Source organism: Saimiri boliviensis, chromosome 4 (assembly GCF_048565385.1).
Source record: "Saimiri boliviensis isolate mSaiBol1 chromosome 4, mSaiBol1.pri, whole genome shotgun sequence".
NCBI lineage: Eukaryota > Metazoa > Chordata > Mammalia > Primates > Cebidae > Saimiri > Saimiri boliviensis.
In genome coordinates, this window is record NC_133452.1 from 88718847 (window position 1) to 88734152 (window position 15306).

Consider the following 15306-nt stretch of genomic DNA (forward strand, 5'->3'; position numbering starts at 1 on the left):
TTCCATGGGCTTTGAGAGAGCCTAGAATCAGGAGGTGAATGGCTCTGAGGGAGCTGCTCTTCTTGCTAAGGAGCCCTTCCACAGCTGCTGGCTCCTGTACCAGCTGCTACCCTGCAGCCCTTTCTTAGCCACATGAGGCCTCTGGAGAGGAGGGCAGTGCTGGGCTGGATTTCCCAGAGATGAATAATGGAGAAGCCTGATTGTGCAGTGGGGAAACTGGAGCTGGCGGCCTGGTGGCCGGCTGACATGGGCTGTAACCAGAGAAAGGTTGGGAGCCATATCCCTACCCTCAATTCTGTCTTTTCAGTCTCTAATAGTGAAGGGAGGCTAGACTGTCCCCTACCATCCCCTCTCCCTCCCTGACCCTCCAACCCAGGCTTTGTTCCCTGGGCCAGCAGGCCTATAGAATATGCTGCCCTAGACTCAGACTGAGACTCCAGGAGTTTCCCTGCCCCTGGTTGCCTGTCCTCATGTCATCTCTTCCTTCCTGAGCCCAGGCTGGAGCTTGAAGGCAGGCCCTTCTATCTCTGATACCCCTCTGCCCTTGACCCCCTCAACACCCTGCCAGGCTCTTGCAGCAGGAAAATGAAGAGCTTCGCCGGCGCCTGGCCTCGGCCACTAGACGCACTGAGGCCCTGGAACGTGAGCTGGAAATCGGGCAGGACTGCCTGGAGCTGGAGCTGGGCCAGAGCCGCGAAGAGCTGGACAAGTTTAAGGATAAGTTCCGCAGGTGGGCCAGACACACACACACACACACACACACACACACACACCACACACACCCCCACCACACACACACACACACACACACACCCCTGCCCCTTCATAGGAGGTTAGCTGGAAGAGGACTCAGAGATACCTGATTCTGATTAGAAATTCTTGAGGGAGAATGACACATTCAAGATCCCCTATCAGGGACACTGAACAGGGCCTGAAGGACGGGATCTTGACCCAGGGATGTGCCTCGTATTATCTCTTTTCAGGCTGCAGAACAGCTACACAGCTTCCCAGCGGACCAACCAGGAGTTGGAGGACAAGCTGCACACACTGGTAATCCATCCAGGAGGGCAGCTTGGTGGGCACTGTGCTCATAGCATAGCAGGAGGCCAGGAATGGCCAGGGGAATGCCACTCTGCCCTGGGGCCCGGTGGTGGGGGAGATGGTGGGATGGGGCAGTGGTCGGGGGGACCGCAATGTGCTCTGCAAGTCAAGACTGTCTTAATGCTCACACTGTTTCTCTTCTTTCCTCGTCTTCCCCTTCATGCTGCCACCGTTGCTGCTGCACTCTCAGGCCTCTCTTAGCCACAGCTGGATTTTTGCAGTTGCGTCTGAGTTTGTGTGTCTTCTCCCTTGCCCTGGCCTCCTCTTCAGCTGAGACCTAGAATTGTGGACCCTGGCTATTACCCTCTGCCCCTTGAGTACACCCGCTCCTTTCTTTTCCTTGTGTGAGGCCCATTTAGTAGTCAGTGCCTCCCTTCCAGGAGAGAGCTGGGGAGCCTAGCCTGCTCTGCCCTTGGCTCTGGCAGAGGTACTGATTGATGTCTCCACTGAACACCCAAAGCTGCTTGGCTGCAGTGGCAGCAAGCCCAGGCTGTGGGTGGGGAGGGGAGGCTGCAGATCCAGTCCCTGGGCTGGAGATCAGAAGGCTACTTTTGAGCCTGCAGCTTGCTCCCTGCTCAACGAGGTACCCCTGGCTGCCACCAAGCCCTGCTCCCTCTTCCCTCTCCCAGCCTGATGCTGCAAACAGCTGCACACGTAGGAGGCTTCAGCCCCCTGGTTTGCAGTTACTGCCTTTGAGGTACCAGCTGCCTGGCCTGGTGCCTAGAGCCTCTGGAACCTCAGGGGATGGACAGCTCTTATACTGCCTGTGTCCTGGGCCCAGGTGGCAGGAGGTCATGCTAAGAAAGCCCCCACCCCACAGCCAGTCCAGAGAGCGGGAGAGATTCCCAGTCTCCTTCTGTCTGTCCATCGTTTGTCTCTGCTCTGTCTGCCTTGGCTGCCCTAGCACCTGTGTTTCCAGAATGGGAGGAGGTGGAGGGAGAGGAAGGGCTGGCTGGGGTTTGGGCTGGGTTAACCACAGGTCTGTGCCTCAGATCAAGAAGGCTGAGATGGATAGGAAGACGCTGGACTGGGAGATCGTGGAGCTGACCAACAAGCTGCTGGATGCCAAGAACACCATCAACAAGCTGGAAGAGCTCAACGTATGTGTGCTTCACTGCTTAGGCCTTCCCCACCTGGGGCTCGCTTTGTCCTGGGCCGGCCCTGCTCCTTTGGGAAGGGCTGGGCTGGGCTCTGAAGCAGCTCTGTCTATAGGAGCGGTACCGGCTGGACTGCAACCTGGCTGTGCAGCTTCTCAAGTGCAACAAGTCCCATTTCCGAAACCACAAGTTCGCCGATGTGAGTAGAACACACCTACTCCCTGCCCACGTAGACCATTCCACCCACTGTAGGACTCCTCTAACCACAGTTTCCGCACCTCTGTCCTCCTGTTTTTTTAACTCCCCTTTCCGCTTTGCCCTCCTGTTGCCTCCATGTTACCTCTCAAGCCAGTCAACTCTGCCACTGGTTGGTCTCCTGTACCGTCAAGGGCCCCATCACTAGTTCTCGGGGGCCTGCCCTGTTGGTTTCTGTAACAGAGACAGACAGAGAGGATCCCAGGCAGGAAGGAGAGGGTGGTCAGAGCTATCTGCCTAAAAAGTACTTAGAGAGGATTAGGCCCATCTGATCGTGTTACCTCAAGGGGTAAATGACCCCAGAGCTTCAGGCCCAAGGTTGATTGGTCTGCAGCAGTAGAGGAATGTCTAAGGCCACTGGTCTATACAGATTCTCCAAACTTAAGCATCGTTTGGACAGAAGCTGGGAGACAGAAGTTTGAGAACATGCAGGCATCGGCAGCAGATCTGGGTTTAAATCCTGGCCATTAATCAAAAACTTCAAGTTATCTTCCCCTTGCTGGGCCTGTGTGTCTGTGAAGTGAGGGTATACACACTGGCATGCTGTAAGAACAGGAGGTAACAGTGCTGAGCACACAGAGGTGCTTAAACGTGGAAGCCATTACTTTCTCCATGAGTCAAGTTGTCTTTGGCTGCGATCACTGATGTCTCTCTTTCCTGCTCTTTTATCTCAGCTGCCCTGTGAGCTACAGGACATGGTTCGGAAACACCTCCATAGTGGTCAGGAGGCCGCCAGCCCAGGTCCTGCCCCCAGCTTAGCCCCAGGGGCTGTGGTGCCTACCTCGGTCATTGCCCGAGTGTTAGAGAAGCCAGAGTCTTTGCTGCTGAATTCAGCCCAGTCGGGCAGCGCTGGGCGCCCCTTGGCTGAGGATGTCTTTGTGCATGTGGACATGAGTGAGGGTGTCCCGGGTGATCCAGCCAGTCCCCCAGCTCCTGGCAGCCCCAGCCCCCAACCCAATGGAGAGTGCCACTCTCTGAGTACTGCTGGGGGCTCCCCGGAGGAAGAGCTGCCCCTGCCAGCCTTTGAGAAGCTGAGCCCCTACCCAACCCCGTCTCCACCACACCCACTGTATCCTGGCCGCAGGGTAATAGAGTTCTCTGAGGATAAGGTTCGGATTCCCCGCAATAGCCCCCTGCCCAACTGCACTTACGCTACCCGCCAGGCCATTTCGCTGAGCCTGGTGGAGGAGGGGAGTGAGCGGGGCCGCCCTAGCCCAGTGCCCAGCACCCCTGCCTCAGCCCAAGCCTCACCTCACCACCAGCCCAGCCCAGGGCCCCCAACACTCAGTGCCCCAGCCAGCTCTGCCAGCTCTGAAGAGGACCTGCTGGCCAGCTGGCAGCGGGCATTTGTGGACCGTACTCCGCCACCTGCCGCTGTGGCCCAGCGCACAGCCTTTGGACGTGATGCCCTCCCTGAGCTGCAGCGCCATTTTGCCCATAGCCCTGCTGACGGAGATGAGGTGGTCCAGGCACTTTCTCCCCAACCTGAAGAGAAGGAGCTTTTGCTACCCACAGAACCTGACTCTGGCTTTCCAAGGGAGGAGGAAGAAGAGCTGAACCTGCCCATCAGCCTTGAGGAAGAGCGCCAGAGTCTGCTGCCCATTAACTGTGGCACAGAGGAGGGGCCTGGCACTTCCCACACTGAAGGCAGGGCCTGGCCACTCCCCAGCTCCAGCCGCCCCCAGCGCAGCCCCAAGAGGATGGGGGTCCACCACCTGCACCGCAAGGACAGCCTGACCCAGGCCCAGGAGCAGGGCAACCTGCTCAACTAGGCCCCTGCCAGCCTTCCTGCCACTGCTGCACTGGGACTGCAAGGAGGCCCCACACCTTTGCAGCTCAGGGTCCCCAGTCCAAGCCCTTGACCTTGTCCCTATCCAGACCTGCACAGCTGCTTCCTGTGTGGGTGGGGTTGGGCGGTGGGCCGCACCAGGCCTGTCAGCTGCGTTGACTAACAGCAGCAGCTGGCCTCATGGTTTTCCCCTTTTCTTAGAATATTTATTCTCCAGAGGTAATGTGCAGTTAGGTCTCAACACCTTTCCTCCAATCAGCCCAACCCAGCCCAGACTGGTCTGTTGTGGGGAGCTGAGGCATTTATCAGTATTCATCTTCCAACCTCCTGTCATAGTCACAAGCTTTGTTGTTATTATTATTATTTTTGCGGGGGATGTTGTTGGAGTTACTAACCTCATTTCTGTTTCCTTTCCCCCAATCCTCCGCATGAGCTGTTGCCCTCAGGGGGCCTGGCACAGCTGGCCTCGGGGATGAGGGAGAGGACTGACTCAGGGCTCCCCTCAGCTGTTTCCTCCCTCCCTCTGGAAGGGAGGGTGGGTTTCAGGGCCTCAAGCTGGGCTCTGGGTGAGGCCTGCCCCCCTCCCCAACCTTGGCTCTAGACTGTTACTCCCAGCTTTGGGAAATTTTCACATTGATGACTATTTTAAAATCAAATAAAACTATTTTACTGGTACGGCCTAACTTGTCTTAATGACCTTCCCTCTCCCACCCATCTCCCTATTTGTGAGTATTCCCAGTTTGTTTGTTTGTTTGTTTGTTTTTGAGAAGATGGCCACTACTGTCACAGCAAAGAACGCTAGAGTATTCCCAGTTCTTGTCTCATCCTACTCTGCTACTGACTCCCCGTCGCCCCACTCTGCCTAGGGTTTCCCTGGGCACAGAGCATCAGGGAGAGGGGGCACCTTAAGTAACCTTAGCAGGGTCTCTGAGTCATCCCTCGGAGGTAGGAACCAGATCTTTTTTTTTTTTTTTTTTTTTTTTTGAGACGGAGTTTCGCTCTTGTTACCCCAGGCTGGAGTGCAATGGCGCGATCTCGGCTCACCGCAACCTCCGCCTCCTGGGTTCAGGCAATTCTCCTGCCTCAGCCTCCTGAGTAGCTGGGATTACAGGCACACGCCACCATGCCCAGCTAATTTTTTGTATTTTTAGTAGAGACGGGGTTTCACCGTGTTGACCGGGATGGTCTCGATCTCTTGACCTCGTGATCCACCCGCCTCGGCCTCCCAAAGTGCTGGGATTACAGGCTGAGCCACCGCGCCCGGCCAGGAACCAGATCTTTATGGGGCGTATGTAATGTGTTGCCCCAGGGCTTGGGGCCAGGCCTGTTTTGAGAGTGGACCGGTTCCGGCAGCCTGGAGCTTGGGCTGTGGGATGCTGCTGCTCCCTAGTGGTGCTTAGTGGTAGTTCCAGCTCCTCCCCTACTGCCGGCCCCCAGTGACTACAGCCACACGCCAGGTTGTGGAGTTCATAAAATCTTTTCCGAGCCAGCGGGTTGCAGTCAGAGCTGCCAAATTCAAAGGTATTGCCCTGGGTTTAAGTGCCCCCCCAAGGCTGTTGCTCAGTCACAGCTTCCAGAGCTTCCTTCCCACCACACTGCCAGGAGCTGCCAGAGCCCCATGCAGCCCCTGACCCCAGTTCCCTCCCAAGCCCCAGGGCCTGACCCTGATATCTAGGGCAAGGTGCTCAGGACATAGACAAGCAAAATGGTGTGCAGAAGCCCAGTGGAGAGTCACATCTCGGTCTCAGCCAACAGACTGTCCCCTAGTCCTGACGTCATTAGCACCATCTGAGAGCTGGGATCTGTAGAAGGGCAGAGGGGTGTTCAGACCGCCATTCCTTCCTCCTCTCGGGACCACAAATAAGTGAGAGCCGAATTCTCCACACCCACTCTCCCTTGTCCCGAGCCTCTTCCAGATCTGGCTCTGATCAACCCTCTGGGTTCTTACCGCTGGGGCACATCCAGGAGCTGCTGCCCCTCTGGTGGGCAGCAGGCTCCCGCCCTTTCTCCCATTCCTGGGTGTCGCCAGCCCCTCCTGCCACTTCCTCCTCCTCCTCTCCCTCAGAGAGGAGGTCACAGATCTGTTGTTGCAGCTCTGGGCTAATGCTGTTCTCAGCCAACACCAGGCTCCGTAAAGCTGTAGGGTAATTTTCTACCATGTCCAGCAGCGTCTGAGGTGGGGAAGAATATGGAAAAGGATGAACGTAGTTAAGGCAGGTCCTCAGACCCCAACCTGCTACCCCTTAGGTATGTCAGCAGACAATGTAGGCTAACCTCCACCCCATCCCCTGGCTGTTCCCAAACATGATGACTTCCCACCTGAGCTGACTGGTTGGTGAGCCCTGTGCCCTCCAAGTCTAGGACCTCTAGGGTACGGCTGGAGGCCACAGCTACAGCCAGCATTCCTGCCACATGGTCACCTGGGGAGACAACACACATGCACACATTCATATGCATTCACGCACATGCCTGCTAATCCTTACAGATAGCTTCCCCATTGCCTTAACAACTTTAGATACTAACCCCTGGCCAGGAAACACGGACAATTGGTGGTGGTCGGGAAGGGATCGTTGTGATTGGTGAGTGAAAGGCACGAAGCAAGTTAGGGCTAGGTGGTGACTGATGCTTTGATCTACTTGTCGGTCACCTGGTCCTCCACAAAGCTACCTCCTTGATTCCTGGGGGCTCTCCTTTCTCTTCCCTCTCCCAGTGTAGGGGTTACCATACCAACTGATGGGGCATGAGGCAGTGAGAACCCATGGGGGTGTTCTTGAGCCTCACCCAGGGGGTTGTAATCCAGATTGAGGACGCGGACCTGGGAGCTGTGGGCCACAGCAATGGCGAGGCGGCTCCAGCCCTTAGGGGTGATGCCAGGGTTGGCACTCAGCGTTAGCTCCTTCAAGCCTGGGCAGCATCATAGCAAGAAACCAGAATAGGGAGGGTTAAGCCCTCCTCGAGCCTTTTCCTACCATCCCTGTGTCCTTTCGTCCTAGTGGGTGGGCACCGCCTCACCCCCACCCCCATAGCGTTCCAGAGCATTAAGGAGACCCATGCCTCCCCTGCCTGCCTGGATTCCTGAGTTTCCATGCCACCCCCAGTCCTGCCCCTTCCTGAGAGGATTAGAAAGACATTCTCACCCACATCATCAGAGCTCTCGGCTCTGGGCCACACCCCCTTCCCTCTGCCTTTCTCACTGCCGCACTAGCCCAAGCCCTGAGCAGGGCCCTGCTCACCAGATTTGGCCCCGTCTGGGGGCAGGAGGCCACAGATGAGGTTGATGGCTTCATCACCCAGCATGCAGTCCCCCAGATCCAAAGCCACGAGGGCAGGGTGGAGGGCCAGGGCTGGGTTCAGCAAGGCCAGCCCCGCATCTGTCAGGGGGCTCCCGTGCAGGCTGGAGGGGAGTGAGAGAGCGGGATTACTGCAGGCTTCTGCCCTACCTGCACGGGGAAGGGCACTTTCACTTCTGTCAGCCCTAGGGAGGGGGAAGGCACTGTCACAGCACTTGAGAGGCCCCGAAAAGAAGGAAAGTTCTAGATTCTCAGGAAATACAAGTAGAAGGAGAATTCGGTTGGGTTTTCTGGGGCAGGGACTGGGATCCAGGACATTGCACAGGGAGAGGCAGAGAAGGGGTGGGTGGTGGACGGGAATTCTGCAGCGGGCAGGGCTCTCGTCCCCATAGGGGGATTCCCTCTTGGGAACCTAGGAGCTGCCCCAGAGAAGTAAATGCAGGTGATTAGGCGGGGAGGTACGGCCCCTACCTAATGTTAGGAAGGGGTGGGTATCCCAACTCGGGTGGGGTCGCACGTGCAAATTCCAAGCGTGTGCTTGGAGGGTGTTGTGAAGGCATGGGCCGGGGCACGGTGTGTGTGCATAAGGTATGTGAAGGTAGGATGGTACTGGAAGGAGTGTGGAGAAACAGGAGGTGGCAGGGGACTGCATGGAGGGGTGCAGTGCCCGGGACCCCCTTGCGAGGGGGCGCACTCACAAGAGGGACTGGATGGAGCGGTTGGTCCGCAGAGCCTCAGCCAGTTGCTTGATGCGACTGGGGCTAGACACGACGCCCAGGTTAAGGTTGAGCTGCGCCAAGGACGTGGCCCCGGCCAGGGCCCGGCAGATGCGGCCGAAGTCGCGGTCGCAGAGGCGGCAGCCGCGCAGTGAGAGCAGGCGCACGGCGTTGTCGCGCAGGCCGCGGCAGATGTCCCGCACCTCGGCTCCGGACAGCGGCTCCCCCGAAATCTGAATGGAGCTGGGCAGCATCGTGCCCTCGGCTGGGCCCCTGGGGCCGGCGCCGGAGCGGAGGTTGGCGGGGTCGCGGGCGGGGCCGGGGATAGGGCCGGGGTCAGGGTCCCGGCCGGGGTCGCGGGCGGAGCGGGACTCGGGGCGGAGGCGGAGGCTGCGGCGGGGGCGGAGAAGAGCGATCGGGACCGAGCCGGAGCCGGCCCGAGGTGCGGAGGCGTCCAGGGCGCTGGTCGGGCTGAGGTGGGGCGGTGCTGGGGCGGGGGCGGCCCGAACGGTCAGTGTCTGGGCATTCGGCCGGGCGCGCGTTTCGGGGGCTGGGCAGGCGTTGCTCCGCGCTCGTCCTTGTCCCTCGCGGTCGTGGCGGCAGCGGCTCAGGGCGTTCGGCTTACCGGTCCCGGCTGGGAGGCCGTACCCTCTCCCTCCCTCTCTGCCGCCCGGCTCCCCCGACCACCCCGCGGGCCTGGCCGCACGGCTGGCAGAGAGAGCCCGAGGCGGGCGGCGGGCGGCAGCTCCGGCTCCTGCTCCAGCGGGCGAGCGGGCGGCGGGTTTCCATGGCAACGGCCGCGTCACCGCCGCTCGCCCCGCCCCCTGCCCGGCCACGGCCACGGCCACGCCGGCCCACGAGGTTCGCGCACACGGGGCGGTTCGGGGCAAGGAGCTTGGAGGGATAGGCGGCTCTTCCTTTGGGAGTGGGGTCAGCCATCTGGCAGAAGGCAGGCGGCAGGGCTGAGGCCTAGGATGGGCAGGGTGGGGAGGGCTGACGGGGAGCCGAATGAAGGCGCGCCACGTGGAGATGGCGTTGGACAGTTACCGCTTTTTCTGCCCGTTCTCCAATCCTTCCCGGTTCCTAAGGTCCAAACCCTCGCCACGATCCAGGACACTGTTCCCTTCTATTTGGAAGGCCCCAAGGCACTTTCATACGCACCTCGCCCCGCCCTCGCCTCCGTGACGCGAGGCGCAGCGTGAGTGGGGAATCCCGGCCCACGGGGACTTCCCCGCTTGCTCCTCGCCAAAATGGCGGTCTCACCAGGGCGGCCCCAGGGGCCACGGCTGGGCAGAGCCAGCCGGAGTTGCTGGGGACAAGAGAACCCCAGAGGGTCCCTAGGGCAGGGGAGCCTCAGATAGATGCAAGGTCCTGGTGCCACGCCTTCTCCAGGTGCGCAGACCGCTGTTGACGTCTGAGGGTGTGTCCACGCCGAGACTGGGGCAGCCAATACAAAGGAGGGGCCGGGGTCCTGGAGCAGTGGTGAGGACGTGAAGGCGGCTGGGCCACACCGCACGGTACAGGCAGCACTGTCACAACTTTGTCCACTGGCCAGGGTCGTGGGGGCCTCGCTTGTGTAACACAGGACAAATGAAGGGCAGCACCTCTTTCTGTTAGTCCCTTTGTTAGAAGGGTTAGATGCTGCTGACCCAGATTTACTAGGAGAGGATTCTGTTCCATAAAACGTAATATTCAATGTAGTGAAGGGAGCTCAAAGGCCCTATTATTCCCTCTTAGCCACCTGAATTAACTTACTAAGTAGAGCAGATAAAAGACGTGGTGGTGGGGGGGTGGCACTATGTTAGGAGTGGTGGTTGATTTTAAGAGGAAAGAGAAAAACTGAAAGGAGCTGGCTCCAGTACCACCAGGACAAAGCTAAGTTTGGCTTCAATTATGAGCTCCACAGGAAAATTATGCCCACAGTGCCCAGCTGCGGAAGATTCTCCTTGTTTTGACACAGGGTTTAAGTCGGGATGTTTTGTCCAATTGTCACTGCTTCATTGGTTTCCCAAGAGTGCAGCTGAGTGCAGACTCAAGCTTTCCATCAGGCTTACGGTTTTTGTGCTTGAGGCCTCCCTGCCCCTTCATGGGTCAGGTGTCCCCTGCCCTCAGGGGCAGGTTCCATATTCTATCACTGCCTTCTCTGTAGTCTGGCCTGTCCCACCTTTATCCTGCTGGTTGAGGATATGAAGGGAACGTGTAACATTACCATGGCAGACAGAGCAGGAAAGTATACAGGAAGTAGGGTAACAGGGAGGACCACTGATCAGTGCTGCAGTTCCAGACTTCAATCAGCATTTTAATTACCGAGTCTATATTTAGCAAGACAATGTGGGAGAGATAAAGAGGAAGGAAGGGGTAGGTGGTGAGGGGGTCTCAGAGGAGCTGACCCACTTTCTGCACCGGCTGCAGAGCCTTGCAGTCCTGGCTAGGAGTTCCTGACCTTGTGCCCTTCAGAGGTGCCAACAGGCATCAAGGAGGTACTTAAGCAGCTACAGCTCAGTGTCAGCTGCAGACCCCATCTGAGAGACATCAGGACTGTCCTTTAGTCTTCCTCCTCTCTGCAGCTGTGGTAGAGAGGACTGGCCAAGAATTTCAGGTGGGGTCAGTGTGACTGCAGGGTCACAGCAATAGCCTTGGCTGTCGCATTGAGCATGGTGGTGGGAAGCCGAGCAGCAGGGAGCATGGCAGGGATGTCTCTGGGGACCCTCTGAATGGGCGGGATGTTGGGGCCCTCCAGTGTGTCCAGGATCCCTGAAAGGAAGATGGAAGGTGAGTGAGGGTCAGATGGGGCCAGGCCACTAGACATCATATCCTGCCTTTTGCCCCTGACAGCTGCTTTCCCATTCTCCCCCACCCAGGTCTTCCTGCCACTTACCCTCTACCACTTTGTGGTAGGCAAAATGCAGATAGAGCAGGAAGAGCATGTGTAGGGCAGCCAGGGTGCCACAGAGGAGCAGCCGCTGTGTGGGGCCCACGGTCCGAGACACCAACACTGCTACCTAGGGACATGAGAATATAGCTCAAAGGGCCTGGCTCCAAAGTGAGGAGTGGGTAGAAGACAACCCCACCCAGGGCAGAACCCTCTTTGAGCCCTTCCCTCCCATTTAGCGCTCTTTGTGAGATGGACCGCTCCAGGCTGTCTTCCCCAACTCCCTGGGAGGACAGCCCACCCCTGGCAGCCTCTTGCCCAGCTTACCATGCGCATTGTGGACAGCCCACCCACCAACAGCCAGAAGAGGTAGAAGAGGGCATGGAGGTGGATGTTGTAGGTGATGAACAGGACAATGCAGTGCCCGAAGAGGCCATAGCCCTGGGAAGGAGGATGGTTGAGAGGAAAATCACTCAGGTTGGGCTGGTTTCTGGCCCCTCATGGGGAGCCTGGGAAACAGACGGTCCATTGGCCCACTCCACCCATTCAAGGCTCTGGAGCCCCAGGACAGATGCAGACCAAGGCCTGGCTACTCTTTTTAACATCACCCTTGCCTACCACCATGCCAGGCTCCTTACCAGCAGTGCCAGCATCTGTAGCATGGTGATCTGGGCGTTGCACAGGTAGGCGAGGAAGTAAATGAAGGATGAGACGCCCAGCCAGTAGCCGAAGCAGGTGCCAATGGCTGTGCCCATCAGGGTGCCCTCCCGCTGTGGGGTGAAGGCTCTACTTAGTCCTAGGAGGCTTCTGAGCTCAGCCTCACCTAGGGCCTTCCACAGGGGCTGTTCCTATCTCACATCACCATCATGTCCTCAGGCAGCTTTCAACCTACTTCAGCCACCCCCCCCCCCGCCACCCAAAGTCCTCTGTCCTGCTTACGATAATAGTGTCAGATGTCTTCATTCCGTGGAGTAGGATGGCAACCAGTGTGAAGACCAGCATGAGAGGTCCATATAGTTCACCTGCAATTTTCTGTCAATATACCAACTCATTCAGGCTGGAGGGTACAATGGCTTGTCTGTTTATACCTTCCCAGGCTTTGCCTGGTGGTCCCACCCTCTGCCCTGGTGCTTCCCCTGGCTCTCCAGACATGCCACCCTCTATTCACCTGGGGGAAGTTGACCATCTTGATAGGGATCATGGACTCCAGGAGCCTGAGAGAGGAGAGGAGAGATGAAAGCAAAGGCAGCACTAGGCCATGAGGTTCTGGAGGGCGAGGCCTGAATGTTACTCATCTCTAACTCCAGGGATTGGGGCCTGGCCTAGAGGACATGCTGGATGATAGGGGAGAACAGGGTAGTAAAGATATACAGGGAATGAGGAAATCATTTCCTTGCCCCTAAAATTACTTCCAGGAAGGTTAACCCTCTGAAACTTAGCTGACGGAAATAGCAGCTATGTGGAGAACTCAGCCCTGCTGGGCCTTCAGAGAGGGCCTGACTATGTATCTGTCTCCCCGTCTCCCCTTGAAAAGACAGGCAGACCTCGGCAGAGTACACAGAATTCAAGGCTGTAATGGGGAAGCCCTGGGAAAGGTCTAGTCAGCTAGATGGAAAGGTGTTACTGAGGGAACAGTAAGAGTGCCTCCAGGCACTGTCGAGCATTTTCTTGAAAAACATATGTGAAGTGGTAAGAAAATTCAGTCACCATTCCCCCGCCCCATCCCCGCCAAGTGGCTAGCTCCTAATCATACCTTGGATTTTAGCTAGATTTTACTTCCTTTGGGAAACCTGTCCTGTCCCACCCACCAACCTGCTATGGCTCACATATCGCTCTCGTGTGCCCCATCATAGCATGAGGACTGTACTGTAACTGCACTCAAGAGCAAGACTGCAAGGCTGGGCGCGGTGGCTCAAGCCTGTAATCCCAGCACTTTGGGAGGCCGAGGTGGGCGGATCACGAGGTCAAGAGATCGAGACCATCCTGGTCAACATGGTGAAACCCCGTCTCCACTAAAAATATAAAAAATTAGCTGAGCATGGTGGCACGTGCCTGTAATCCCAGCTACTCAGGAGGCTGAGGCAGGAGAATTGCCTGAACCCAGGAGGCGGAGGTTGCGGTGAGCCGAGATCGCGCCATTGCACTCCAGCCTGGGCAACAAGAGCGAAACTCCGTCTCAAAAAAAAAAAAAAGAGCAAGACTGCCATCCATTTTCACCACTGAACCAGATACAATCAGCATAGGGTCTGCCACAGAGCAAATGCTTAATAAATACTTGCTGAGTGGTCCTGGGCATTTGCTTAGCACTGATTAAAGGATGAATAACAACAACACAAACAAGCCAGGATTCAATCTAGTTCTTGAAAAGTCGCTCAAAAACTATGCCCTGATATTCTGGTTCAGAAACTGTTCTGGTGCTGGGAATAAAAAGATACACAAGATAGACCCTGCTCTGGGGGGAAAATTCCAGGAATAAGAAAGGATAGCAGTGCTGAAGTGCTGTCTGTTGGAGGCAAGTGCAGAGTTCTATAGGAACGCCAGGAGAGGACAAACTGGGCATGGGATTGAGGAATGTGGAACAGGGGAAGTGACATCTGAGGTAGGTTTTGAGGGAAGATGAGCAGTCGGCTAGATGGAAAAGAGGAAGGTGGTGTGTTACGATTATTTGTGTTCTGTGACAGGTGCAGTGATGAGAGGTGATAAGGTCACAAAGAGGGAGAGCCCACTAGAGCACAGGGCTTGAAATCTGATTGTAGAGTGCATGAAAGAGTAGGTGTTCGGAGGGAAGCTTCTTCAAGAGAAGGCTTCTCACCTGCTTCGCACCTGGGCAGGCTCCACATCAAAGTAGGGTCTCAGGATGTCGATGTTGGCATACAAGCTGAAGGCCCTGGAGGCTTGTCTCTTCCCAGCCTGCCACATCTGAAGTAAGGAAGATGGGCATAGGGATTGTGGAACTCTTGGCATTAGACCCTGTTGCCTACTTCCCATTTGATTTCTACCAGGACAACCTGGGGCGAACATCACCAATACTGACTCCAGGACATGGGACATACCTAGGTTTACTTTTCCACCTGCAGGGGATTCCATCTTGCTTACCTGATCAGCCACCTGCCGGCTCAGCTGTCCCTTAAAGCCCTTCATGCCCAGGAACTCTCCATCCTCTTCTTCAGCAGCAGCCGCATCAGCGTCTACTTCCTCCTCGCGCAGGCGCTGATGCAGTTCACCCATATCCTCGAAGCTAGAGCCTGAGGTATCATCCATGTTCTCCATGTCAATCACAGCTGAGCCTCCGCCCTGTTAAGACAATGGCTCCTAGAGTGCAGGACTTTTCTGTTCCATCCATTAAGTCCTCTGCTCATCCCAGGGCTTAGGGCTTTGTTCTTCCACTGCTGAGGATACGGCTTGGAATCACTACAGATCATGCCACTCCATTCCCCCTCATTTGCTCTCAGAACGCTTGATTTATAGCTTTGGCTATCTTTTCTAGCCTGGGAAACCTACTAGTCTTCCATTCATGTCTTTCTCCTACCTTACCTATCAAAGACTAAAAGGTTGAAAAAGTATTCACTTCTTTCTTTCCTAAGCCCCAAACAAAACTATGAACACAGTATGTTTTCAGCGAGTGCCAGTGAATCCCACCCAACCCCACTCTATGCCTGACCCCGACCAACCTACTAACTTCTTCCAAGAATACTTTCTTCCTAACGCCTCGGGCGGGCCCTGAGACCCGAGATCCTCAGGATGGAGTAGTAGACTAGTCTGGCCCTTTCAGGTCAATGTTAACCCCACTGACTTTTGTGTGCAAGACCCAAAGAAGGCAGTTTTGCAAATGGAGCGAACTTCCAGGCCCCGAGGGAGAATCCCCAACACACTTCCGGACATCGCTGGCCCTCAGGTTGCTGGCATCTGGTGCCTTGGGGCCATTACCTGGATGTTTTCTTCGAACCCTCCCCATTCCGGGCCAGCTCCGTTTCGGGCGCCGCCCGTCGGCGCCGCTGTAGTTGCCATGTCCCTTGAGGGCTCCCGTCGCTGAATCCCGCGCTAGCCCCGCGCGCGGAGGAGTGTACGAGATGCGGGTCCCAGGAAGGGAGAGGTCCCGGGTCGAGGAGAGGTGGGACCAGCCGGAACACAAAAAGGAGAAACCCGGATGTTTGGACAAACCAACTTCCGGAAGTTGGGGACGTGG

The 15306-nt window shown here is 56.8% G+C and overlaps 3 protein-coding genes across 11 annotated transcripts in view; 1 reads left to right on the forward strand and 2 right to left on the reverse strand.

Moving 5' to 3' along the window:
- TJAP1 (tight junction associated protein 1) overlaps positions 1–4941 on the forward strand; it is a 29116-nt gene extending 24175 nt beyond the window's left edge. For 5 of the 8 annotated variants that reach the window (XM_074397840.1, XM_074397839.1, XM_074397841.1 and 2 more), the window contains 6 exons: positions 569–730; positions 984–1050; positions 1292–1321; positions 2094–2201; positions 2314–2397; positions 3128–4941. In XM_074397840.1, the coding sequence (XP_074253941.1) occupies positions 569–730; positions 984–1050; positions 1292–1321; positions 2094–2201; positions 2314–2397; positions 3128–4225 (1549 nt within the window). In that variant the 3' untranslated portion in view covers positions 4226–4941. The remainder of the gene's footprint in view (positions 1–568; positions 731–983; positions 1051–1291; positions 1322–2093; positions 2202–2313; positions 2398–3127) is intronic. The other 3 variants (XM_003923043.3, XM_003923041.3, XM_010333906.2) reach the window with 2 other exon arrangements.
- A 759-nt stretch (positions 4942–5700) lies between these two features.
- On the reverse strand, positions 5701–9265 carry LRRC73 (leucine rich repeat containing 73). The gene is made up of 6 exons (XM_003923049.3): positions 8231–9265; positions 7476–7636; positions 7024–7146; positions 6562–6662; positions 6191–6413; positions 5701–6044 (listed from the first exon to the last, which is right to left on the reverse strand). Exons 1-6 carry the CDS (start codon positions 8500–8502, stop codon positions 5974–5976), a joined length of 951 nt encoding a protein of 316 aa, XP_003923098.1. The 5' UTR covers positions 8503–9265; the 3' UTR covers positions 5701–5973.
- Positions 9266–10526: 1261 nt separating this feature from the next.
- On the reverse strand, positions 10527–15284 carry YIPF3 (Yip1 domain family member 3). Of its 2 annotated transcripts, XM_003923047.3 has the most exons (9): positions 15048–15283; positions 14217–14414; positions 13933–14039; positions 12289–12334; positions 12060–12152; positions 11759–11890; positions 11448–11561; positions 11127–11250; positions 10527–11002 (listed from the first exon to the last, which is right to left on the reverse strand). In XM_003923047.3, the coding sequence occupies exons 1-9, from the start codon at positions 15126–15128 to the stop codon at positions 10854–10856; spliced, it is 1044 nt and encodes a 347-aa protein (XP_003923096.1). In that variant the 5' UTR covers positions 15129–15283; the 3' UTR covers positions 10527–10853. The 2 variants fall into 2 exon arrangements, with proteins under 2 accessions (XP_003923096.1, XP_074253946.1); XM_074397845.1 differs by lacking the exon at positions 11759–11890 and having other exon boundaries at positions 15048–15284.
- Positions 15285–15306: the final 22 nt, after the last annotated feature.

Coding starts and splice junctions, on each gene's coding strand:
- LRRC73 (XM_003923049.3), bottom strand. CDS start 8,502: ATGCTGCCCAGCTCCATTCAGATTTCGGGGGAGCCGCTGTCCGGAGCC. Junction 7,637..8,230: donor CGCTCCATCCAGTCCCTCTT/GTGAGTGCGCCC, acceptor ACTCCCCTCCAG/CCTGCACGGGAGCCCCCTGA. Junction 6,045..6,190: donor CTCCTGGATGTGCCCCAGCG/GTAAGAACCCAG, acceptor GCCCTTCTACAG/ATCCCAGCTCTCAGATGGTG.
- YIPF3 (XM_003923047.3), bottom strand. CDS start 15,128: ATGGCAACTACAGCGGCGCCGACGGGCGGCGCCCGAAACGGAGCTGGC. Junction 12,153..12,288: donor AGATGGTCAACTTCCCCCAG/GTGAATAGAGGG, acceptor GTATATTGACAG/AAAATTGCAGGTGAACTATA. Junction 11,251..11,447: donor GGCTGTCCACAATGCGCATG/GTAAGCTGGGCA, acceptor TCATGTCCCTAG/GTAGCAGTGTTGGTGTCTCG.